Source organism: Mercenaria mercenaria, chromosome 2, assembly GCF_021730395.1.
Source record: "Mercenaria mercenaria strain notata chromosome 2, MADL_Memer_1, whole genome shotgun sequence".
Lineage (NCBI taxonomy): Eukaryota > Metazoa > Mollusca > Bivalvia > Venerida > Veneridae > Mercenaria > Mercenaria mercenaria.
In genome coordinates this window covers 67,808,996-67,836,994 of record NC_069362.1, presented here as the reverse complement: position 1 = coordinate 67,836,994, position 27,999 = coordinate 67,808,996, and the positions used below count along the sequence as shown (strand labels likewise).

Genomic DNA, 27,999 nt, shown 5'->3' with positions numbered 1-27,999 from the left:
ACGAACTTACATGAAGTTTATTATCTGATGTTGAAACTTACAAAGAAAATGATACTGAACAAGAAAATGACAATAAACAGTGGACCCATCACTTATAATGAACATGATTCAATACACCTGTCTTTGTTCACCTACAACTGTTTATTGACAACTGCAATAAATCTTATTTCATGATCAGAGAACCAAGCTCTTATTCTGTATTCTCAGTTTACTATTATCTGACCAAAAACTGTTTAACCATTCCAGGATATATGTATTATCAACAGAAATATGTATTAACTACTACTTATTTAACTTCAAATTGAAAACTTCAACAAACTGAATGATCATGAGCTGCACCATGAGAAAACCAGCATAGTGGTCAGGATCCATGCTGTTAGCTAATGGTTTCTCTAACTGCAATAGGCTTTGATAGCGAACAGCATGGATCCTGACCAGACTGCGCGGATGCGCAGGCTGGTCTGGATCCATGCTGGTCGCAAACACACTATGTTGGTTTTCTCATGGCGTGGCTCAAATGATGTCTCTACACTGTTAAAGAATATACTACTTCATATCTACATGTATAAAAATTACAAAAACGTTCTAACTATATTCTAAAATCTTTCAACAAATCAAATGCAAGTAATTTTGTTTGTTTTGGGTTTAACACCGTTTTCCAAAAGTATTTCAGTTATGTAACGGCAGGTAGTTAAACTAATCAGTGTTCCTAAATTCTGTACCAGTACAAACCTGTTCTCCGCAAGTAACTGCCAACTTCCCCACATGAATCAGAGGTGGAGGACAAATGATTCCAGACACAATGTCTTTTATCAAGTTGTCACGGGGAAAATACACCTCGCCCAGGACGCTAACTCACAACCCCGTGATCTGTAGATCTGCACTCTCCCTACTGAGCTAAGCGAGCAGTCTAAGTAATTTTGTATTCAACATTAAACCAGTACTGGCAAGTAGGTATTACATAGATATGAGTAACTTAGTGCTTTATTAATAAAGGTGAAGTTGAAAATTGACTCTATTTCTAAAATAATTTATGTATCGACATAGATATTACTGACTGTACAGACGCTATTTAGGACCACACCAAAATATCTTAAAGGTAACAATTTTTGCAAAGTATAACTACTTTGAAACAATAACAGCAAGTATAAGAAAGTAATTTGAAGTGATTCAAATATTAATCCCTATCACCACCACTGGCCTGTTGGGTTGATTTTATTTGGTTTAATATACATAATTGTAAGTCATATCACAGCTTTAGCTTTATATGGAGGAAAACCCTGGGTGCCCCTCCCAAGAATTATTTCAGGCAAGAGCTGGAAGCAATGTAGAACAACCAACCTTCTATAAGCCAGCTGGATGACTTCTTCACATAAATTCTGACAGGTTGAACAACTTAATGAATATGAATACTGAAAACATGATTTCTTACAAAAGAACTGATGCAGTGATTGCATGACTAGATCAAGTTTATGTTAATGTGTTCTTTAAGAACGTAGCACAATACTGTTACTTCTGAAGCAAAATACATGCTAGTCTATGTTGTGTTCAAATCAAATTTTAAGTTTTATCAAGCATTGCGTAACACCATGACCTCCAAGAAATGAAATTCTATACTCAAAATGTATACCTACTGAACCATTATCACCAGAAGAAAAGCATTTTAAAAAGAAAGCAGAAAATGTATTGTTTGAAACATCTTTTCAAACAAAATGAAGTATATTCTTAAGCACTTCAACATAAATGAAAAAATTATATATACATATTTACAAAAATATATTATATATGTATCACTTACAGAATAAAATGAGCCGTGCCATCGGAAAACCAACATAATGGCTTTGCGACCAGCATGGATCCAGACCAGCCTGCGCATCCGCGCAGTCTGGTCAGGATCCATGCTGCTTGCTTTCAAAGTCTATTGCAATTAGAGAAACTGTTAGCAAACAGCATGGATCCTGACCAGACTGCGCAGATGCGCAGCTGGTCTGGATCCATGCTGGTCGAAAAGCCACTATGTTGGTTTTCTCATGGCGCGGCTCAAATGTAGATTTTTTTCTTAAAATTCATATATGAAGCATAAAGCAAAACAAGAGAAATCAAAACTGTATTACAATGTTACAACATGAGACTCAAAATTATGCCAAAAGAAACAAAAACAACTCAGAAAGTTTGCCTCACAACCCAGTGCTAAGCGAGATAAAAACTGTTGCCACATCTGATCCTAATATAGGTATCAGGTCTTCACGACATGTTCTAGGTAGTCACCAAGCTGCAAACCAGTTTTCATTGCCCCCTCAAAACATGTCTTTATTACAAACATCTTTCCAATTAAGATTTTTTTCCAAATAAACAAAACTGAGAGGACTTATCATTCCCCCACATGTATTACATTGCTATATGAGACGTGCTTTCTATATAAAAACTCATTATCAATGCTGAGTGCTAGCATGGATTATCAATTACTTGAAACAGTTCAACCACAAGTTGTATACTATTCAATTTCTTAACATTGTAATCTTTGCATTTCTTTTCATATCAAATATCTTCAGCTGATTGTTTAGTTATTGCTATCTGATAATGTTGTGTGTTTAAATGTTGACAGTAAATGTTACAGGTTTAGATGATCCTGAAGATCCTGTTTTAAACAATGCTTTATGTAAAGTGACAACATCCACTTCTTCTTTATCAGGTGCTTTAGCTTTCCCTGCAGGCACTTTACTCAACCTGAAATATCATTACATTGTCATTTGGCAAAATGATAATAGAAATGGTATATGTATTCAAAGTAGCAGTCAAACTAAAATAACTCCCTAAGAAAATATCACTATTTGAGAAATTCCTTTCCTCAGTGTTCCAACTAGCATTTAAAGCTGGAGGTGAAAAATGACTTTTTCATGCACTTTTGCACCCCCTCACTAAGAGATATATAACAGCTGTCTCCAAAACTGGGGGTGCAAAGTACCATTCTGGGGGTGAAAAACCCCCCATTTTGAGGTTTCTGGGAACACTGTTTCCTCTAGTAATATTTATCCATAGTGAACATTAATTGAGCCATGCCATGAGAAAACCAACATAGTGGGTTTGCGACCAGCATGGATCCAGACCAGCCTGCGCATCCGCGCAGTCTGGTCAGGATCCATGCTGTTCGCTTTCAAAGCCTATTGGAATTGGAGAAACTGTTAGCGAACAGCATGGATCCTGACCAGACTGCGCGGATGCGCAGGCTGGTCTGGATCCATGCTGGTCGCAAACCCACTATGTTGGTTATCTCATGGCACGGCTCAATTGGTTTTCCTAGCTTACTGGTATGAAGGCACAAGACTCCCATATGCAACAAACTAATTATGTCAAACTATGTTTGGCACACAGTAAATCTTAGTATGTCAAATCAAACTATGTTTAAAACAGTAAGATTATCAAAGTATAATTTTCACTAGTATTGAACTACACTTGAATGCGGAAGACTAAGATGATCATTGGAATTCTCATTAAAAACACCTTTTAATATAATTAGTGGAGCAGCTTAGTGAGAAAATCTAAGGAAATACTTCACTTGATGATACAAGTATGAAATTTACACTAAATGTTCATCATATGGCCCAGATTCAAAAATGATCGAGGGCCACCTAAAAATCATCCATTTTCAAGATGGCCTCCGAATTTCAAAATGGCTGCCAGAATTGAGGCATTTTTCATATAATCAGGATCTGTAAGTTTCTAAAATATCATATTTGTTGGGATATAACATGTTTTTCCCTATCAGTTTGTTCCTATAAGCTGATAGTTTTATTTCTAATGTTGCCTTTTCCAAATATCGACCCATTTAAGAAGGTCGCCATCTTTAAAATGACCGCCAGACTTTTAGATAACGTTCTTATCACGGCCAAGTTTGAGTTTTCTAATTTCAGTGCTATAGCCATCGACTATTGATTAGATCCTGGTCTCAGATAAACTTGAAAGCATATTATTATGATATTGGCCTGCAATAAGCTAATATGGTTTATATGGACGTCTCTTCTTTTCAATCTCTTCTCTGTTCTATCCTTCATTTCTTGCTTTGTTTCACTGGGAAACAGTCTCAAAATCATGGCAATACTGAACCATTGCTTATCAGCTGAAACAAAATCTTTAATTAAATGATATGTGTAATGATTCTATAGAATGAACTACAAACACTACAAGGGCACACTGATATAGTTCATAATGTCATGTAACTCAGCATGGGGTTCAGTGACAACTTCAATACGTGTATGTATCCAAAAAAAAATCAAAACAAGTCGTATCCCATACAGCAAATTGTTAAAATATATATTGAAGGCGGTAAAAGGATAGTCCCTTGGCCTTCGAATTATAATAGTACATACTTTGTAATAATAGATACCAAATTTGAATATATCATTGTAAGATTAATTATTATTCAACTTTTCAATATTACACACTGTATAAGATCAATTGCAAACATCATATGAAACAGACAGAGCTAATACAAAACATAACTGAGCCAATATGAGAAAAACAGGGCTAATACGAGAAAAACAGGGCCAATACGGAATTCAAGCATTTTGATTGGTTCAATAGAGAGGGCCAATACGGAGAAGTCACTTCCGTTAGATTTTTAAATGACGCCATTTTGTTTTACATCAGAGTTATAGATTACATTTTTTCCACATTTTGACAAAAAATCATCTAACATGTTCATGTAATAACCAAGTATGACTGAGCGGGATGTACGTGTTCATAGATTACAGCGATACTTTCGCTTATTCGGTATTGTGTAAAATGCAAGTGTTTCCTGTCAGAAATTCTGGCAGTTGCCAAGGAAAATAATGAGAAAACACGGAAACTCAGAATAATTAAAAGGATGAGGCTTATCTTTAACAGACATTTTGATAGTATGGACTATTTGTGCAATGATAAATAGCGATTCAAATGCTGGAAAGTGGATGAATAAATTGGCGAACAAGAGTGTCAGTTGTGAACTGCAAACAATTTCGGATAAGAATTAAACGAGGCATGGGAGTGTATAATTTGTGCTTGGTTGGTTCTATTATCTTGATCAACACATATGTGTACAATTTTGTGTCTCGTTGCCTGCAGCCTAAAAGGAAATGACTTTTAAAGAAGTTTTTATCGCAGTTCAAAGGCTAAGATTTTCTCACTAAAGAAAATAAATAGGAATTCAAAAATAAGGTAAGTTCTAGTTACTTTTGATTATGTCACATCAAAAACATCTCTCAAAATTATTCTCAAGTACCTACATACAACCATACAACTCATTCTGTTTACCGGTTAAAATGATTATGATGTCTAAAATAAGTCTAAACAACTTGTCAAGTTTTTTCACCTGAACGCGCATAGCTGCAATAAGGTAACTCACAGAGTTCTTATACTGTTACCGCCAACAGTCGAAAGTTGAATAATAATATTATCATTAATCAAGCAATTTCATATTGGCCTAGTTATTTGTCCTCGGGCAGTCGTATTGGCCCTCGGCCTACGGCCTCGGGCCAATACGACAACCCTTGGACAAATAACAAGGCCAATATGAAATTGCTTGATTAATAACATTATAGTATCTGTGCTTTTGTTTATGTTCTATTTCAAACTCTTGATAATGACGAAAAGAGTTTAATAGAAGACCTCCTAAACTATGGAATAGCTTTCTTAGTTGCGTTGAAAATAAAACTAAACTATTTAGTTTTCGTGCGGATAAAACAAGACGTATCACTAATGGTGATGAATACCCCCAGACATCAGCTTATTGTCAGAGGAACAGGGTTATCGAAAATATGATACATTGCTTTGTATATTGTACAGGGAGAAAATGTACAAAGACGCACAAAAAAAACGGTGTGCAAAACTGTATAAGTTCTCCAAACTTCACTGCTGTACCTTAAAAAGAAGAAAGTAGGTCAAGATCAAGGTCACTGAAAGTCAATTTTGAAATATTTGTTCAAAACTGTACAAGTGGTTCGATTTATTTATTTTGTTGGGTTTAACGTCGCACCGACACAATTTTAGGTCATATGGCGACTTTCCAGCTTTAATGGTGGAGGAAGACCCCAGGTGCCCCTCCGTGCACTATTTCATCACGAGCGGGCACCTGGGTAGAACCACCGACCTTCCGTAAGCCAGCTGGATGGCTTCCTCACGTGAAGAATTCTACGCCCCAAATGAGGTTTCGAACCCACATCGATGAGGGGCAAATGGTTTGAAGTCAACGACTCTAACCACTCGGCCACGGAGGCCCCACAAGTGGTTCGAATTTTATGGCAATATCTTAAAAACAAAGAAGAAATTAAGTAAGTAGGTCAAGGTCATGGACAAGGACCATGTAATCTGCTTTTTCATCTTGTCTTTTGGCAGTTTCTGTGATATGCAGCCTCCATAACCACAAATCAAATCAAACCTGCAACATTTTCACTTATGTCGTGTTTGGAGACCTGTGGGTTTCCACTTCTTTTTATTATATCACCAAGGGTCATCAGCTAGTTATACTTAACATATAAAGTATGTTAAAAAATCCAATGTAACTCTGTTCGTATTTGAAACAAATAAAGGGCCACAACTTAGTCAAAAATCATTCAAATGGAACGTGTTTTGCACATGCATAGCTACACTTGGTACCAATGATAATAGTAATAACAAGGTGTGATAAAAGTCTGGCATACAATGACTGATAAGTAGCGCGGACATTTTTTTTCTATATACATTTATAGAAAAAAATAATAAAGGGCTATAACTATGTGAAAAATAATTCAAATGGAACGTGCTTTGCACATGTACAACTTGACTTGGTACCAATGATAATTGCAAGGTTTGATAAAAGTCTCGCATATGATGACCGAGAAATAGCGCGGACAAAAGTTTTCCATATACAAATAAAGAAAGAAATATAAAGGGCCATAACTAAGTGAAAAATTATCTAAATGTAACCCGCTTCGCACATGCGCAACTTGGCTTTGTACTGATAATAATTACAAGGTTTGATTGAAAACTGGCAAATTATTGCTGAGAAATAGCGCAGACAAATTCCGTATATAGACGGACAAACCGGAATCCAGAATAGCGCCTAGATATCTCGGGGTATAATGATAACTGTGCAAACCAATAAAATGATCATAGCAACAAAAGGTGCCGATATTGTTTGTAATTTATATATAAACAGAAATGCGCTTGCTCCATGTAATCACGAAGAAGCCGATAATCGTATATTTGTTCATGCAAAGCATGCCTCATTGACAGGAAACCGAACAATTACAATTATTAGTTAGTTCTTGCTATGGCAGTGTATTGGATGTTTTGTGGCTTGCTTACTTGTTCCTCACGCAAAGGCATTGCCATTGTTTCTTGCTTTTACCCGTTGCGACACTGTTTCTGCATTTGTCGGCAAGGGCAAGAAATCTGCATGGCAGGAATGGAATGTTTGTGAAACAGCTACAGTTCAAAGTATTTCATAGTCTCAGTGTTGCCAAATACACAATAACTGAGTAGGAAATGGATACATTAGAATTTTTTTTTAGTTATATTGTATGCTCGATCAAGCACGACATGCAAGATGGATGAAGCTCGACTTGATTTGTTTGCCCGGAAACAAAGAGCGTATAATGCGATTCCACCAACAAAAGGTGCTCTGAAACAATTCATCAAGCGAGCAATTTTTCAGGCAGGCCATGTCTGGGATAAAGCAGCTGTTACCATGCAGCAACTGCCGCCTCCGTCAAACTGGGGATGGCTGAAACAGAACAATGTGTGGATCCCTTATCGGATGGAATTGTCGATTATAGCTGAATGCTTCCAGGGCCTTCTAAAGTGTGTTTGCAAAAGGACTACCTGTACTGGAAATTGCAATTGCTTAGGTCTGTTATGCACAGCAATTTGATGTTGCAACTGTTAAGAAAATGACTAAATGCAGTATATGCATATTTTTTTTTTGTTTCGGTTAGAACACGATTTCCGATGTGTATAGTTTCATGGGTATAGTAAATCAACAGAGATAGTTTCTTAAGGTTTGCATTATAAGAAAATGTTGCTATTGACTGTGCAAGTGCTCACGCTGTCCTATTTCTTTATCCCCTCGTGGTTTATAAGACGCATTTTCTAACGATGTTAATTTATTGCATTGAATGTAATCTGAGTGTAATGTATATAAAACTTATATTGGTTGGCGTGCTTCAGATTTTGCCATCGTTTGAAAATAAACTGAAACGAAAGTGTATAAATAAAACCAAGGAGCTGCGTTCAATAAACGCTTGATGCCCCGAGTGGCATCCTTGTCAATAGATTTTGCACCTAATTCCAAAACGAGGTCAAGGTCAAACTGAGGTCAGGTGATGTTTGAAGATGAGGAATGGTCACAGTTTACATCTGTATTAGTATCAATTCATTCTTGTAAGGGGTATTGATGCTAGACGAAACGGTTCCATTTAGTTAACCAAGAGATGGCCCATATAAAGCAACCTAAGTCCAAAATGAGGTCAAGGTCAAGGTCAAATTGAGGTCAGGTGATGCCTGAAGATGAGGAATGGTCACAGGTTACATCTTCATTAGTATTATGTTATTCTAGTAAGGGGTATTGATGCAAGACGAAACGTTCCCATTTGGTTAACCTCGTATGGACGGACGGACGGACGGACAGGACAATCACTATATGCCTCCTGCATCAGTAGATGCTGGGGGCATAAAAATGCTATCGTTTAAATGTATTACATGCTTGCCTCAAATAAAGTACTGAAAAGTAAATACAAAATGGCGGCCATTTTGTTTTTGCGGCGGCCATCTTGAAAACGACATTATTTCAAGTGGCCCTTGATCTTATATTAAAGCGCATGCCAGGTAGTTACTGTCCTGTAAATTTGATGCTTGTATCATCAACTGAAGTATTTTTGCAATATCCTGCTCCACTAAATAGGGTTATTATAATAGTAGCTCAATCTGGGATGCTGTATTTGGCTCAAGTGGATTTTTCCAATTCGGATCTCATGAGGCATGCAAGCGCCCAGTGTAATCCGTCCTTGCAAAATCCAAGAGAGCAGAACACAAAATCCCAGATCTAGCTACTGTTGTAATGACCCTTTCGTTATATTCACCTTTACGTTTGTTTTGTTATCGATCGAAAGTCGATGTTAAAATAGAAGGTTGGACTTTTTGTGTGTGCTATTTATGGAACTGAGTCAGGTCAGGCATATTAAACGAAAGTAGTCTAGCAACATACAATACAAAAGGGATAATACAGATTTTTTTCTGCCTGTTCATATTTACTTGTGAAATACAAGCCTTATTTTTGACAGACTTTATAGAGGTATATAATAAAATGGCATATGTCTAGAGCATAAATATATCTCCATAAAATGCAAAAGGAATCCATTTATCTCATAGAAATATTTAAATTTTTCCACCAAAAAGTTTGTGTCATCATGGCACTGTTAAATAGATTGTCACTAAATATAGCAGACCCAATATAAAGTGCCAATTAATACATGTTGTCTTTTTTTTAAATCCTAGTTCGCCAAATAGAGCCAGCCTCTACCAAACTGGAAAAATAATTTTTCTTTGTTTATTGTAAAAGGATTTTTACCAGGGTATGTCAAGGTCAGACACAGCCTGAAAATGAAGCTATTCTACCAGCCAAACACTTTACATTATGTCACCTTTCTAACAACAGACATGTGCAATAAAATGCAGTACCGCATTGTGTTCACACCATTTTGGTGTGTGTGTGTTCAGGTTTAACGTCTTTTTCAACAATTTTTCAGTCATATAAACGACGATGTCTACTTGTAGCAGTGAGCACAATGCCCATGGAAGAATGTTAATGCAGTTACTATATTTACACTTACTTGAGAGGGGCTGAAGCCACAGGTTTCACAGATGGGGGGAGTTTCTCCGGAGCTTCCTTTACCCTGGCTGATACTGGTGTCATCAACTTCACTACCATTGGCAGACCTGAGAGTAAAATAAAACTTATATAAATAAATGTCACAGAGGACTGTATCTTTCTACGTACAGAAAATTCCTGGAAAATATGCTTCACTGGAACAAACGAAACAAAGAAATTCAGTTCTCACTACACAGCAACAAACAAGAAACACTGGGAATCAGTCATCTTAAGTATAGACATTCATATTTTTTTAGAAAACTAAATGTGTATCCATAGACACTGATGTCTTCTATTTTGTCATTATTTACTAGTATTATGTTACCCGGTGTTCACAATGTAAACTAAATATACTTTCATATCACATTTGGGTAGTGGGGAGGGGATATGGAAACTATAAAACATCATCAAGAAACACAAGATAAATGAAACTGAAAGATAGAAACCCAAGGTGTCCAGAAGCGTAACTTCACATGCTGAACAACATTACTAGAGTTTCATGACACATACTTTTTAAGGTATATGTGACAAATTTTCAGGCTCTTAATGCATATTTTTGACTAGGTCAAGGGCAATAATTCTGGTTTGGCAGAATGAAATCCCCCAAAAAACCCAAGGTTCACAACTTCACATGCTGAGTATGCTTATTTTAAGTTTAATCACTAGGTCAAATACTTTTCTGAGATATGCATAACACAAATTACGATGGACAGACATTTGAATGGACAAGGGTAAATACAAGTGTCCCTCACCACCCATCAAATTTTAAGGAAGGTGGGTGGTGGGGGGGGCACAAAAATAATAATCTGACATGGAAGTCCTCATATTATGTGCATTTCCACTTCATGTTGAGGACACATATTCAAGTTTCATTTGCACTGGATGAAAACTGCAGCAGTTGAATATGCATCAAAATGTGAAGGACAGATGTATTGACTGAAATACATTAAACTCAATCACTGTCTATTATGCCTCCCAAGTCTTCAACAGCTGGGGCATATACATTTGGACCTGAAAGTCCTTATAATATGATTTGGGTGAAAACTGAAGGTAGGAGTCGAGCATGCAAGGAAGTCTGACAAACAGACCGTTCAAACGCTATAACGTAATCTCACACAAAGGACATAATAAATACTGGGCTTCAGAAGCAGCAAAATAAATACCGGTAATTAATTCACTTTATGGCTTAAATGGTGAAGGAAAACTAAGCTGTTCCCTCAGGCATTACTTCAGACACTAGCAGCACTTTGGTAGAACCACTGACCTTTTGCCAGCCAGCTTGGAGGCTTCCTTGCATGACAACCAGAGTATAGCTCAAAGCCGCAGTGGACAAGTCAGCAACCTTAGGATCAAATTTATTCTACAGTTAAAGACTTTTTTCATACTCTGTGAACTTAAAGAACATTTGTTTCTTAGACAAATAAGGGTAGATAAAGCACAGGTCACCACATTCGATTTTATTTTATAGGGCATTTTCTTCACCCACTGTTAAAGCATTTTACCAAGTAAAATTGAAAAACTGGGGAACTTTATAAAACATATAATATCCCACTTCTTACATGTTACTATGAATACAAGGTGAACCGTGATATTAGTATTATATAAGCGTAAATGTCACTAACAAATCTCTTTCATTTTTACATGTTGGCATAATTACCCAACAGAATTTTAGGCAAACGTCAGCCAAAAAAGGGTGAAAATAATTCTTTACGCAACAAGTAGTATCTACATTGTTATTCTTATGTTAAAAACATTTAGATGTAAGGAAACTTTATTACTATAACTTTTTCTTCAGATTTTCGTCGTTGATATTTTCTGTTTTTGTCAATGGTGGGTGGTAAGGATGTACGAGCATTTTTTTCCAGGATATCTGCCATTTTGAAAAATGTTTCTTCAAGTATTTCTTTCTAATAACAAGAGCCGTCCGTATTATAGCGCGCTTGACTTTTCTCAGTGCTTGACTCTGAATTAGAGCTTTGTCAGTAAAAAAATTCCAAATTAAAAAGGGGCATAATTCTGTCAAAATTCAAATCAGAGTTATCGGAATTGTGTCTCCTGGTGTAGACTTTGATAGTAAATAACTATTTTGAGTTTCAAGTCAAAAGCTTTAATAGTAACAGAGATATTTGACTTTATCAAAAATTTTAACAAAATATTCTAAGTTAAAAAGGGGCATAATTCTGTCAAAATTCAAACAGAGTTATGCGAATTGTGTATCCTGGTGCAGACTTTGATGTTAAATAAGTATTTTAAGTTTCAAGTCAAAAGCTTTGATAGTAACAGAGATATTTGACTTTATCAAAATTATGGGGATTGTTTCTTCTGGTGTAGATTTTGATGGTTAATAAGTATTTCATATTTCAAGTCAATAGCTTTGACAGTAACAGAGATATTTGACTTTTAATCAAAAACTTTAACCAAAAATTCTAAGTTAAAAAGGAGCATAATTCTGTCAAATTCAATCAGAACTATGGGGATTGTTTCTTCTGGTGTAGACTTTGATAGTTAATACCTACTTTAAGTTTCAAGTCAATAGCTTTGATAGTAACAGAGATATTTGACTTTATCAAAAACTTTAACCAACGGCGACACCGACGCCGACACTGGGGCGAGTGCAATAGCTCTACTTTTTCTTCGAAAAGTCTAAAAATTAATGCCAAATAAGTAAATTATGGCTAATAATGTACCATTTTTGTTATGTTACAGAGTACATTTCATTTATAACTATTATCCATGGTAACTTTTGAAATTATCTAGAGTTCTTATTTTACTCTAAGCTGTGAGTTTAGAAAACATATCTGAAAATTGTGGGCATTAGCTTGTAATCAGTAACATTACCATCAAGTTCCCTGTCATGGTATGTTTTAGCTGCCTGCAAAGCATCCTCTTTTTTCACATATACAACTTCTGCTGTACCAGGTTTCGGCATCTTTACACTCTTAACAGCTCCTATTGCTCCAAACAACTCCTGGTAAAATACAAACAGGTATAAACTATCAGTGGATACATGTAAGTTTGTTTTTTTTTGAAATAGGTGCCATTTAAAGGCCTCTTCCCCTCAGAAAATTTCTTTAAAATCATGCATTTTGCTCCTTAAACTGACCATACATTACTCATTAGGAATTTTACTTCTCTTTATCCAAGTACTGAATGATTCATCCCCAGAATGACAAGCCCAGGTCTCTTACCCTCATAGCATAATAAGACCAGGCACCAATGCTCCTATGTAAGTACTTGACATATGGCAAATTATGGCTCTTAGACTTCTTACTCACGTATAACGATAAAGAAATGTATAAAGGTTCAAAACCATAGCTCATATAGTATTGAAGAAAAGTGAATCTAAACAAAAATTTAACTAAGTAAAACCAATTTTCAAAATTAAAAGGGATCATATCTTAATTGAAATGAAGGTACATTACATGTACTTATGAGAATAAACAAGGAATGTGTGACACTGAACATGGCTGACCCAAGAATTAATGGTGTGTCCGCCAATGGGCAAGTTTTACAAATTACTGTGAAAGCATTAATATTCGTGGGGGACTTATTTCCGTTGCTTTCGCGGTGGAGTCAATCCACGAAATTCAATCACAACCAACAAGTAAAATTCCCATTCATTTTATGTTCAGAAGTTGAAATCCATGAAATTTCATACCCACGAAGTTAAATGATCTTACAGTATCCAAGGGTTAAAACTCTAGATATTATGGCCTTCTAATGCTCCTTAACTCACTGATGATCATCTCTCAAGTTAGAATCAATTCCTCAAAATAGGTCTGGAAGAGTTTGACATGCAAGATTTCCAAGATGGAAGACAGTTAAACAAGTTGAACAAGTACCTATCTATCTGTTCCCAATTTTCCGAGACAAATTTAGTAGAACACTTGTGTAAACTTACAATGATATCATCCTGTGTGACAGAGTGGGCCAGATTTGTGATGGCAATCTTGAAGCCTTGCAGTGGACTGATCACATTTTCATCTTCCTATAAAGGTAAAAATTAAGCATGTCTAAATGTGCAATTTTTTTTTTTAGAGAAAACTTTAGAACAAATATCTATTTACTAGCACGAAACAAGTTTGTCATATATTAAAATCTGTGAAATGCTAAATACAATATAACTTGTAAATATGTCTTTGGCCCATTTGTTTCTTACAATCAACTATAAAAGGCTAGCCTACGTAGTAATATCTATTCACATAACAAACAAAAACTGAAACATTAAAATTTATAATCTATCTGAACTTGGAAGTAAAGAAAAGTGACAAAATTTCAGCATGTATCTGCATATTCTTGTTAAGGTAGTTCTGCATGTTTGATAAAACGTAAGTGAGGGTGTAACGTCATTTATCTGGAAAACGTAGAATAAAGCCTGGATTTGGTGTACGGAAATGAAAATGATTTTATGAATTAAATGAAACCTGTGAGTAAATTTATAACAATGGCACTGTTGCTATATTTCTAAAGTCAAAATATGATTTTAAAACACGACACATTAAAATAATCAAAATAATGTCTTAAAATTAACGTGAAATGTCCGGTTCACTTAAATCATGGTCGATATCTCAAAAATAAGCACACGGACCTATACATTTTATTTCACCAAATTATAGGCCATGTGTTTATTTACAACTGTGAGAAGTTTCATCAAAATCTACATTGTAGAAAAATTTCTATTCGCGAAAATGTTTCAAAAGTTATGATTTTCCCATAGATTTCCATTATGAAAAATTGTGTGAGGTCCAAATTTTTCAAATCAGTCTAGCAAAAAATCAAGCACACGACCCTATCCTTTTTATTTGCTGAAGTTTCTAGGTATAATCTGAAGTTTTGAAAAATCAGAGTTTAATCAAATTCTTCATTGTAGAAAAGTTTTCGCTCCAAATGTGCAGAACTACCTTGAGAGGGTACAGTAACAAATTTTATAACATTTCAGGTTCATAATAACCTTATTTTATCAATAAAACATGTTTTCTATAACACAGTGAAACCATATGAGCTCATTAGAAAACATACCTCTTCCTTTAATCTCTTTGTTGCTGGTTCCCCAGGTGCAATTATTTTAGAAAATTTTGGTTTTTGTCCCCTTGCTGGTTCCGTGCTCCCAGCTGTATTAATAATAGGCACATAGTTTGCGCTTGAAGACCTCAAGGGACCAACAGATGTGGGCTGCCCAACAGGCTCTCCTGTTGACCTCCTTTTAACAGGTAATGTTTGTGGTACATTTTGATACTGTGGCTGAGCATCATTTACGATTGTTCTTTTAAATGCTGGAGTGTTTGTCTCACTAGACAACCTGGACTGTGGAGGTGGGTATGTTTCCTGTGGTTCATACTGCACAGGCGGCTGTGATGAAGCATACACATACTGTGGCTGTGGTGGGGCATACTGCTGTGTAGGTGGAGCATACTGCTGTGGAGGCAGAGCATATTGCTGTTGGGGTGGAGCCACATATGACGGATACTGCGGTTCTGGGGGTCGGTATTGGTCATTCTGCACTTGAATCTTTGGCATCACAGGTGTATGATGGCCCATCTGATACTGGAAAAAACCGTATCAGTAAATTGTATGTAGTCTCATTTATATTATCTAAAATACTTGCCTACAACTGATTTAGTTTATACTTATTATTTAAGCTATACTGGCTTTATTAATATTCAGACAAAAAAGATTTTTAACATTTTTATCATGTTAAACAAGTGACCCGCATAGGCAGGGCCGATTTTGAACTCGGGGCATGATTTGTATGAACGTGCTAGCGGACCACAAGATGATGTTACAAACCAAATATCTAAGCTATGGACTTTACTGCTTAAAATTACACAAGTGACTCTAGGGTCACGGCCAATTTTTACCTCAGAGACATGATATGAAAGAACTTGGTAAACTATACAATGCTCATGCCAAATATCTAAGCTCCAGGGCTAGAGATTTTAGACAATAAGATTTCTGGATGTTTTTCTTTTATAAACAAGTAACCTCCAGTCAGTGCAAATTTATACACCTGTTTCAGGTTTGGACGAGAATATTTTTTAAGTTTTTCTTATATAATTACTATGTAAAACAGTACTCCAGGGCATGGCCATTTCAAAATTGTGGAAGACTACTCGAAGATGCCATATACCAAATACTAAGCTCTCTTGTCTCCTATTCTCAAAGTTAGTACTATTTTTAGCTCTGGTGGCCAAGTTGTTTAGTCCATCAGAAATGTAACTTTTTTAAGTTTCAAGTCAAAAGCTTTGATAGCAACAGAGTTATTTGACTTTAGCAAAAACTTTAACCAAAAAGTTCTAAGTTAAAAAGGGGCTAAATCTGTCAAACTTCAAACAGAGTTATGGGACTTGTATCTCTTCTCCTGGTGTAGACTGTGATAGTAAAGAACTATTTCAAGTTTCAAGTCGAAAGCTTTGATAGTAACAGAGATATTAAGCTTTAACAAAAAAATTCTATGTTAAAAAGGGGCAAAACTCTGTCTAAATTCAAATCAGAGTTATGGAGATTGTTTCTCCTAGTGTAGACTGTGATAGTAAATAACTATTTTAAGTTTCAAGTCAATAGCTCTGTAGTAACAGAGATATTTGATTTTATCAAAACTTAAACCAACAGCGATGCCGACATCGACGCTGGGGTGAGTGCAATAGCTCTACATTTTCTTCGAAAAGTTGAGCTAAAATGTTATGGTATTGGCTAAAATAATACTGTTTCCTCATTCCTCCGATTCATGTGTGGAAATTGTCAAGTTACGTGCTCAGAACAATGTCATACTAGTCAGGAAGCCAGGAACACTAATTAGGCTAACTGACCACCCTTACATAATAACTGATATACTGTTTGAAAATGCTGTTAAATCTTATCATACAAATCAAAATTAAAGTATAGAAAGATTCATGCTGATTATTCAATGCAACAAATATTTATATCTTGATGTAGTCCTACCTGCTGACTGGATGCTAGAGGATCATTGACTGGGTATGGTGGACCTTGCTGTTCAGCTAGTACACGACTTGGCTGGGGAGGCTGGGGATATGTCGACTGCACTTGCTGAGGGGGATAAAGGTATGGGGTTGTCTGGGAGGGTGCTGGCAGCTGCTGGGGTGGACCACCATGATAAATAAGTTGGGTAGGAAGTACATTAGGTGTGGTTGCTTGCTGCCTTGTAACAGACTGGATTTCATAAGGTGTGGGTACAGGGTCACATGGGGGAGAAATCATTGGATGGGGCTTAGCATGCTCTATAGTATGGGGGTTAGAGATGGTCCTTGTTATAGAAGGTATGTTTGTATTGGACCCTAACGGGGGACCCAATCTGACAGTTGTATCTTGCCCAGCTGAATGGCCAAGTTTCACTGTTGAACCAGTTGTGGGTCCAAATCTTATAGTTGTGTCAGCTGGAGGACCCAGTCTGTTTTTCACACCAGATGGTCCCATCACAGTGGTAAGCTGGGGTGCAGCGTTTGTCGGGGGTCCAACAATATGCTCATAACCAGGTGGCATGACCTTAGTCAACTGCGAGAAGAAAAAGGAAGTGTTTAAAATCAACTAAATTAAAAATTTAAACATTCTGAGTTCATCCCAGTTTGACAGTATGCAATCAATATAGCACAATGAAATAATTATTCTAACAGATGTCACAGCAGTATACTGGTATATATTATGTCAATCTTTCAACAGTTTTTTTTTTATATCCGCCTTTTTGTTTTTAACCTCAAACATACTACAGTAAACCTCACTTATAAGGAACTCGGATATAAGGAACACTCGGTTATAAGGAACATTTTTCATTTCCCCGATTTAATTCCTTCTTTATTCAATGTAAAAATCCTCGGTTATAGGGAACTCGGTTATAAGGAACACTCGGTTATAAGGAACATTTTTTCTAGTCCCAAGGTACGAAATTCAATGGAAAACCCCTCGGTTATAGCGAACAGACCTAAAGAATAAAAATTATTGAAAACTGGAAATAAACAGGAGAATTGCTGATGACGTCCGAGTAATGTCAGCACTTTTACGCGCTTTTATGCACATGAATAAACACATATTATTTCATTTCTATGATCTTTAGTTTGTTTTATTTCACGGATATGTTAAAAAGAAAATAAATAATATCACCATTAATTTATATTTACTCGAGATTATGTTTGAGAGCTACATGTATAAGGTATTTCATGATAACAATACTGAACGAAAATAAGTCGTGGACACGGTCATGATGTCATACTATCCTAAATAAATGTGTTAATTATGCGTGATTAACAATGGCAAACAGTCCAGTTTACCAAATTTTCAATTGTAAAAATTATATCAGGTGCTAAAATAGACAATAGCAAAACTATAGGTATAATTTACACTTTAGTCCGTATGTATGGCGCCGTTGTCTAGTCGTAATGCACTGTATGTCATAAACATCCTACTTTTAAATTTAATTGGTAGTCTAATTTAACATTTTTATATTAATTATTTGAACATTTATTTTATATTAGTATTGATGCCTATTCACATAACATGCTGCCGAGCAAGGTAAGGGCTGCAACATATCTTATAATCATAATGTAGTGCTCTCCTAAAAAAAAGATAGAAATAGCCGACAATAATAAACACAAATCACGTCATTCTTACCGACATACATTTTGGCTTAGTTTAGGTTTAAACGCCGTGTTTCAACGCTATTTCAGTCATATACACGCAGTCAGTTTATCTTACCATCTCTCTAGAGGACCGGTACTAGACTCACAACTTTCTCACATAAAGATTCATGGTCGACCCGGGGCCCTTTTCAAACGTCAGTCAAATAGTGTTTGCTATACAAATTGTGTTCGTTATACAAAACTCGGTTACAAGGAATTAGTTCGCTATACGGATATAAGGAACCTCGGTTATAAGGAACAATTTTTAGAGGTCCCAAGCTGTTCCTTATAAGCGAGGTTTACTGTATTTTCCAACAAGTGATTTTTGAAATTCTTAATAGAATAATATAAATGCATTTTAAACGAAACTATAAACAGGATGTATTCTGTATCAATTTTAGACTTTTGTCACTCCACCAAGGTTTATAAGGATATTGTGGACATTACATATTTGAGACGCGCCATGAGAAAACCAACATAGTGTGACTGCTACCAGCATGGATACAGACCAGCCTGCGCATCCACGCAGTCTGGTCAGGATCCATGCTGTTTGCTAACAGTTCCTCTAATTGCAACAGGCTTTGAAAGCGAACAGCATGGATCCTGACCAGACTGTGCGGATGTGCAGGCTGGTCTGGATCCATGCTGGTCGCAAAGTCACTATGTTGGTTTTCTCATGATGCGGCCCATTTGTTTATTATGGTTAATTATGTATAAATATACAAAAATGTATCCCCTTCACATCATGCTTATCGACCTTTCAGCATCATCTAATTGTTAATTTTACATGTATGTTAGATAGAACATCTTAAACAAGTACATTCAACTCTGCTGCAATTATTATATAGCACATCACAATCTTATCTAAATTGTGTAGTAAAATACACTTACTGTTTTTGTTATGTTGATGTTACCCTTTGGACCTGGTGTCAGCTGAATGTTGTTGTTGTTATTGTTGGAAACCTGGGTAAAGAAAATGTGTGAAGAAGTTCATTCAGTACAACAAATATAATTATTCAATGCTCTTTCAACAATACCTTATAAATCCTTTGTGAAATTATTACTTTTTGTGGGGGACTCATTTTCGTGGATTTCCTAGTTTCACTGATGAAATCCCTACAAACAAGGCTATTAATTAACCATTTATTTTATGTAAAAATTTGAAATCCATGAATCGTCATCCCGGTTTTGGCCTAACCCATGAAATGTTTTGCCCAAAATAGTACCAGTATATTTTTTTCAACAGTATTTCAGTTATGTAACAGTTGGCAGTTAACCCAACTAGTGTTCCTAGATTCTTTACCGGTACAAGCCTGTTCTCTGCAAGTAACTGCCAACTTCCCCACATGAATCAGACGTGGAGGAAAAAAAATGCAGACACAATGTCTCTATCAAATCATCACAGAAGCATACGCCGCGTCCAAGGATCAAACCCATTATCCCGCAATTTGTAGATCTGTGCACTCCCTATTGAGCTAAACGGGCAGGTATGCACGCATTTTTCCACCTATGAACCTCTTAACTTCAATTTCTCCAAACTATGTACAAGTTAATACCTTAAACAATACAACTACAAAATGACACTTAAATTGTGAACTTTTTTATCTCTACATCTTTGTACATAAATGTTTCAACATCAAATTTTCCTTAATTACTATTGCTATATAAATCTGGTAGAATAACTTGAAATATTTACGTTAATGGAAGGTCAATACTTTCAAAAATATGTTATTTTAATGAAAATTATATAACTAAAATATGTAGACAGGGAAAATTTAAATAAACTGCAATATCAGCACTGTTTACAATATGAGAAATGCAAGTAGATATGAGAAAACTTGTAAGTGTAAGCTATAAAGTGAACAACTGAAGCTAATTTATGACAATCCTAGTGCTTAACCTTTAGCCTGCTGGCAGCAATTAATTTTGCCTTTGCGACCAGTGCAGACCAAGATCAGCCTACACATCAGTGCAGGCTGATCATGGTCTGCACTGTTCACTGTTCAGTCAGTAAATTTCTGTGAACACCCCTTTGAATAATAAGTGGTACTGCCCAGATTGAATGACAGATCAGTCAATTTTAGAAATTTGGCAGGGTAAGGTTAAGCAGATTTGAAACAGACATGAATTAAAGCTCTTTGACCTCCAACTGAAAACTTGACCTTGGACCTAGTGAGTTAGGTCATGCTTTGATGTTGACACATCAGAATTGTAAACATAGAGGTATAGTAATTTGAAATTTCTTTGAAAGATTTTATAGATACTTATCTGAACAGACAAATGGACGGATGTACATTTATCACATCAATATAGTCCCAATAAACTTCATATATCTGGTGGGGTGGGGGGATAAATGCAATTAGCGAAACCTGATGGAATTGCTTAGTTTGGTTTTAGTCACATTGACATTTCAGGCACTATTGTAACTTCCAGCATATTATGATGAGGAAGATACAAGGCAGACAACTTTTCAGGTGTTACCTTGGAAAAACTGAACATACCTTCTACAACCTAGTTAGAAGGCTTTTATGATAACTTGACTGGAAGGGTTATACCTCAAGCACAGACCACAATCCAACAATGGTGAGGATATGTGACAACAGGTCAGAGCTCTAACCGCTCAACCAAAGAAACCCCCATAAAGCAATGACTGGCTTTTATAATATAAGCCTTAAGGTAACTAAAAATATGTTTACTGTTCTTGTAAGAGTGAAGGCTCCACCCTGTGTCTGTGATTGATTGACTTGTTGTTGTTGTTGTTTCTTGGCTTGTATCTTTGCACGTGCATCTTGAGGTTCCTTCTGAGACCTAATTGTCAACAATTTCTGTCTTGCATCTGTATTCTGTGCTTTCTGATTCAGCTTTTCTCGTGCATCCACTGGTTTATTTTTGGAAACAAGTCTTTCACGAGCATCTCTCATTTGATTTGTTTTGCTGTTATTCGGGCCAGTTTTACGCACCGCTGGTATCGTGATCGAGACATCGGTTACCTTGTTCCCCTGAAATCCCGCTGTGAACCTCTTCTTTCCCTGGAACCCACCAGTATTTGGCTTGTTTATTATATTCCCTTTGGGTTTTGTGTTCCTGGAATAAAAAATACATATTTCTTACTACTAGCAATTTTATACATGAATCCTGTAGCACTTTCTCTGACAAGAGTACAGTTACACAACAAAGTAAAAGTCTAACAAGCAAATTCGATGGATTGGTATTCCCCGCCGAAAGGGTTTGGGGTGAGGAATGGCATAAATATATACGGCAAAAAGTTAAGGATGTTACTAAGAAGCAAATAGAAGCAGGGTGAGGCTACAAAACATCACATGCATGATCGGGGTGGTGGGCATGACTGGGTGGAGGAGTGAGGTGGGGGAACGGTACAACTTTGCATATTGATAAGTATTCATTTTGGGGGGGGGGGGGGGCGGGACCAAGGCAAGGTGGTGACCAGGTGTGGGTACACAACTTCATATGTTTATAATAAATGTTCATGGAAAAGAATGAAAGAAGTTTAATGAAATTCTACCAATTGGTTGGTTTGTTATGTACAAATCTGTAGATTTTAAAACAATTAAAGGGCAATAATATGTTGGTTCATATTTACTTCGAATAGTCGAGCTAAAAATGTAACGACTTAAGTGATCATCAATGTAATATATTATTTAAAAGATAATAAAATTACTTAAGGGTACTCAAATCAAACTTATATCTTCTTATTTTAAAATGCTGTAGCATTTTTTCAAACGGGTAAATATCCAATGCTAACGCATTACATGAAAAAAGGGCCAATTTCAGCCATAAAATTTGATGTGATTATTTTTTTACTGCAGCATTTGAATACTAATAATACACATTGAATACAGTTTTAACAAAACTTGAAACAGATGCTCCTCTACAAGAAATATGCAGTTACACGTTTAAAAAAAAAATTGGCCCATTTACTGTGCAGCAGGCAATATTCCTTGTTCACTATTTTTCATTTTTGTTTAATTGTATTCACTTTGCTTGAATTTCATTTTCTCGGCAACACTTTTCTTTTTCCCCCTGCTTTTCTCTTGCACCACCTAGTCAATTTCCAAATAAAGGAGGGATGTTTATTTGTTTTGACGCTGGAGTTATGCTTTGGCAATTAAAGTACAGGAAAATAAACAGTGATAATAATAACATGAACTTGGATGAAATATGTTTTATCTTGACTGGCTTAAAGTACATGGTTTTACTGTAATATCTTTATCGATAATAATAATAATCTCAGTCTTGCTTGTGCATGTTTGTTACTCATTATCATTAAGGGATGGAACTATAAATTAAAGCATCTACCTATTCAAAGATTGTTATCGATTTCAGACATCGCGAAATTCGTCAGTCCAACGGACAAGACCAGAAGATTTTGACAGGGACCGCTGTTTTCCGAGTCAAGGCCGGTCCGACCATCCGGCGTTTATCCAGTTCCGATAACCGGATGACTTTGGCAAAATGGTGTCATTTAAGTATTACGCTGGTGCCAAACCAGGAAAGAAAAGAAAATTGTTGGAATCTGAGCGAGCAGAAAAGAAAATAAAAGAGTACAAGAAAAAAAGGATCAATAGAAAGTTCAATTAAAAATGGGTAAAAGGATCAATAGAAAGTTCAATTAAAAATGGGTAAAAGACCGCACCTGGTTATGCACTGTACCGACTGTGCAAGCTTTTAAGGCGAGAAAGTGAAAGTTGACAAGAATCTACGAGTAACAAATACATTCATTTTTGGATGCAATTAACACTGTAGTGAAACTGTTGATCAAAGAGTTAATTTGTCAAATTTAATGTACAGTAGAGAATAGAAACTGTAGTGATACCGTTCATTATAATGTTGATCTGTCAAGTTTTAATGTATATATAGCAGAGAAAGAGAAAACAATACACCTAGTGATCCTAAGACTTGGAATTTTTGTTAATATTCTGTACTGTTGCGTGTTTTGATCATGTTACTTGGCTATGAATAAATCATGGTACTGGTGATTTTTGAATCCAAAGCAATGTAGAACAGATAGTATACAAGAAAAATATATCAACAGCTGCATACTGATAAAAGGAAGCAAGATTCCTTTTTATTTCATAATTAATGTCCGGTCCGGCAAAATTTTGTTTGGTCCGGCATACTTTCAGGCACTGCCGGACCAAATGTCCAGCCATTTTTGGCAACTTTCGCGATGTCTGCGATCTTAGTGTCGTAATTCAGAACATTTTTGTTTAATTTTGGTAAGTTAAGACATAAAATGCACTAACCTGACAGGTCAAGTATACAGACAGGTCCTATCCAGGGATCAGCCTAGGTCAAAATTTTAGGGAGAAGTGACTTCTCCCTCCACAGAATTTAGGGAGAAGTTGAGAAATTTAAGGAGAAGAATTGGCATAGCATTCAGCTTCTTGCCTATATATATATCCACTTTCTGTGGGTCTAGCTGTAACTTATAAACAGTAATTATTTAAGGAAATTAATTCTTGCATTATCATTGTCATGAATTTCTAAATAAAGTATAAACTTAGCTATGAAAAAGTCGCCTTTAAATTTTCATCCAAAATTTACATGTCCGAAATTCGTAAATTTAACAGGTGCACGATCAAAACGGCGTGAAAATTTTCATTAACGTTTCGATTCTCGTACTTTTATAATGCCCAATTTTTGCACCAACTTGATCAGATTTATACATATAATTTTTTTTTTTTTTTTTTTTTCGAAAATAATACCAAACTCGTAGTTAATGGCAATCTTTTTACAATATTTTGTACCGCAGTTCTGACGTCCGCGAAATCATTTTTTATCCACAGTACCCGAGCCGTTCATTTACAGAAATTGACCGTAATTATGGTAATTGAAATAATTTTTGAAGTAATCTTTAATAAAATGAAAGAATAATATACAATTCGTCACCTCAACGCAACAAAGTCGTACCTTATTATAAATTTATATAGAGATACGACTTTGTTGCGTTGAGGTGACGAATTGTTGCATAAAATCATGCTCTCGTTAAGTTTATCGGCTTTTTACACGCCGATTGAAAATTTTCAAAATGGCGGCGGCTTACAATATTATTGACTGACACTGTTAGATAATAACGCTACGATTGGCTGAAGTTTGACAAGCGGGAAGGCGGGGTTGACTATGGATTTATCGATAATTTAATCTAGAATATGCATCAAGTTTTGCAACTTTAAGTAAACAGATAATAACTCGCTGAAAAACTCGGCGATTTGGATTTCGCCCGGAGGCGATAATTAGGCAAAGTGGCCGGCTTTAAAGCGACGATATCGCTCAAATTGTCTTGTAGGATGATCCCTGCTATCCTCGATAAACTTGCCACTGCGAGCAGGCGAGTGGAATTTTACATCCCTGATACAAGTGACTAAGTTGGTCATTATTGTAGTCGGTTGTAAAAGCTCATTTATAAGAGCTTATGTTTATATGTTGCCATCTTGCCAACTCAAAATAAATCTTATCTTATCTGACTAAGATTAAAATTTTGAAATAATTTAGGCATCATAGTACCAAGTATCAAATTCACAGAATGAATGCGAGTGTGTAACCAACTTTCAGAAGGACAATTTATTTCAGTGACGACGTAATTCATTCCGTAGAGTTGATATCGAGGGGTCAAGCAGCAGAGTGCCCAAATTTTTCAAGCTGTCTCGGAACTTCTGATAAATTAATTATTAATTTATTTTTTAGTCGACTGGTTGACAACTAGATCTAGCAAGAGCCAAGTCCAACTAATTTGACGTGATCTTAGGAAATATTGAGATAATTTTTTCACATGGGCAATATCCCCACTCGCGTCAAACACTCGAAAGGCCAAAATAACTGAAGAAATTTCCGATGAAATTTTCATTGCTGCCGCCGCTTTACATGCTAAAGGTTTAAATAATGATTATTTTACGAACTGGCCATAAATTCAAATAAAACTTACATGTATCAAATGGGAATTCACTTCCTCATTGATTTATGTAAAAATTATCAAATAATATTCCAAAATTACGAATTTTCTGGTGATTTGCACTACACAAGTTTTAACGTTTACCACGTGTCTACACACCGATATGTGCAAGCGATAAAACCAATAATTTTACACGACTGTGTACTGTGATTTATCCTCCATAATAATACCAACCAGGCCCTTCCCCAGCCGCATAAGGCGCCACGCTACCGCGGCGCTTAAAACACGAAATACAGCTTCCCGCAGCGCTTAATTATCCCACGCGGTGCCTCAATTATTAGCGCAGCGTCTTAAATCAGTAAGCGATTTCATCCCTGTGAGATACCTCAGGTAAATATCGATCGGGGAAGTTTATGAATACACAGTGTAGCTAGCAGTTTACCGTGTACTGATAAGGGTTTAAAGACGACACGTGTTGGTGAAAGTCTGTGTTTTCACAAGTTTGCGGTTAATTGGAGCAGGAGTGATTGGATTATAATTAGTTAAAGATTATAATTAGTCTCTGCAACGAAATGAGGTAACAGTTGGTGACGGAATGCAGGGGTAAGTTAATTGTTATCGAGTAATAATTAGCAGAGAAAGGCAACTGTATTAAAATGACCAGTGATTCTTTGACTGAAGTTTGAAATCATTGTTCCGGATGAACTGAAGCAAACTTTTTTGAGGATGTTTAATTACAATTGTTTAAGATGCTATTAATTTCTAAATATTAAACTTTATCTACTATGATATTTTGTGTTTCACTTTGCTTTTGTATCTCTCAAACTAAACATGCAAAGACCAAATGATACAAGTTTCAGTGGAATAACAAAATTTAGGGCAGGTTACCTAACCATCGTTCCTGGGAAAGACCAGTTCAAAATAAGCAACTGCCTACTTTCTCACGTAAAGAACTGGGCTAGTCGGTAAAAGGGATGAATGAATTCTCTTCTGCTGTATTTCAAGGAAGTCAATATTTCTATGCTAAATAAACATTGATTTAATTATTTACTGACTATATTTACAGCATCATGTATGGTCCAAAGAATTTTAGAAGAAAAAAAAACAAGAAACTTATCAACTACAAAAAAGTTATGATTCATTTTGTCAAGTCATTGAAACATGTCATTGTAACTTATGTTTCATTTCAGGCTCTTTCATCACTCTTCTCCCTTGAAGAAGACCGGGCGGTTATTGAATGGGCACATGCGAAAGCCACCCTTACCACAGATGAACACTTTGCGCACCATGGAGTGGATTGTTGGTAATCTGTCCAAGTCTCACCCAAACCTGAGCAAAGTCGCTACAGTGGGACTGCTTCTACTAACCTCCACAGCTGGTGTGTATACATGTTCTTTCTGAAACTTGCTGCTTGCAGTAAAATACAGTAGTTAAACTTGAAATACAGAACCTGCTTCTGTGTGTAAAAAAGCTGCAATGGTGTTGTTAACACCCACAAATATTTAACAGAAATACTGTTGCAATTCATTGTGCAGAAGAACACAAGATAAATGTCAAATCTTAGGAACTTTTACAATATAAATCCATCCTTGATTATCCTTGCTCTGGGAAAATAACAAATACTTTTTTTTCGTACTTTCAGATTGTGAGAGAGGTTTCAGCAGTTGAATGTGTAAAGACCACCCACCATTCACCCGTGAGCATAAAAGTGCTTAATGCCTTACTCATGGTGTCCATGCAGGGACAAAAATTGAATGACTTTAATTTCAGTGGTGCAGTAAAGGAATGGCACAGAGCCAAAGACAGACAATTACCGGTATATGAAAACAAAAATGCCTATGTGCTGTTGGTGTTAGTACAAAAGAAGTGGAAGGACATATGTGTTGTTTGAAAATACATATAAAAGAAGTGGACATCTGTTTAGTGTATATGATATATTGATGGTTATATGATTATGTAAAAATGTAGAAGTAATGAAATACATGTTGTTGTGTTTTTTTGCATATGGTATACTTAAAAAAGCACCATTTGGGTTTGATTTTTTAAAAAAAATCGAACACGAGAGGGGAAACCCCTCCCGCACCCACCCCTTATCCCGCCACGCAAACTTTACCCCAGCGCCTTAAAAAATTTCTGGGGAAGGGCCTGCCAACTTACTTTGGTCCTTCGAAGTTTTGACGTTTAGATTGCCTGTCACAAATATAAACCAATCTGAAAGCCGAATTATTTTGATGTTGCATTTTGGTGAGAAAATCATCCTCCCAGTACAAGTCAGACCTGTGCTCTACTAACTGAGTTTAAACAGTTAAATACAAAATGACTTTTAAATGTACTGAGATTTCGCGATGTAAGATCATTCTTCCGCTTATTTACGAAAACCGCGACAAAATTAATGTGTTTTCAGTTATATTCATTTAGATTATTGTATTTCAATACCATATAAATATAAATCAAGGTTTCTTACCCAATCTTTATTTTGAAATTTGACTTAGAAATGTAATCGTCGAGCGACTCATCCATTTTCGGAAAATTTGGAATTGTGTAATATCTTTTCTCTTCCACGATCGTTGTCGGCTATTGAC

At 36.0% G+C, this 27,999-nt stretch overlaps 1 protein-coding gene across 1 annotated transcript; it reads right to left on the bottom strand.

The window, feature by feature from the left end:
- Positions 1–3: 3 nt before the first annotated feature.
- On the bottom strand, positions 4–27,999 carry LOC123564184 (uncharacterized). Its single transcript, XM_053536832.1, has 9 exons — positions 27,882–27,999; positions 21,204–21,591; positions 19,399–19,470; positions 16,820–17,389; positions 14,900–15,424; positions 13,782–13,868; positions 12,719–12,848; positions 9,843–9,948; positions 4–2,727 (listed from the first exon to the last, which is right to left on the bottom strand). The coding sequence occupies exons 1-9, from the start codon at positions 27,935–27,937 to the stop codon at positions 2,592–2,594; spliced, it is 2,070 nt and encodes a 689-aa protein (XP_053392807.1). The 5' UTR covers positions 27,938–27,999; the 3' UTR covers positions 4–2,591.

What these genes read in the sequence shown, in the direction of transcription:
- LOC123564184 (XM_053536832.1), bottom strand. Translation starts at nt 27,937, where the DNA reads ATGGATGAGTCGCTCGACGATTACATTTCTAAGTCAAATTTCAAAATA. An exon ending in CCTTCACTCTTACAAGAACA is followed by an intron (nt 19,471 to 21,203) that starts GTAAACATATTT and finishes TTCTTTACCCAG; the next exon opens with GTTTCCAACAATAACAACAA. An exon ending in GTGGCTTCAGCCCCTCTCAA is followed by an intron (nt 2,728 to 9,842) that starts GTAAGTGTAAAT and finishes ATGATATTTCAG; the next exon opens with GTTGAGTAAAGTGCCTGCAG.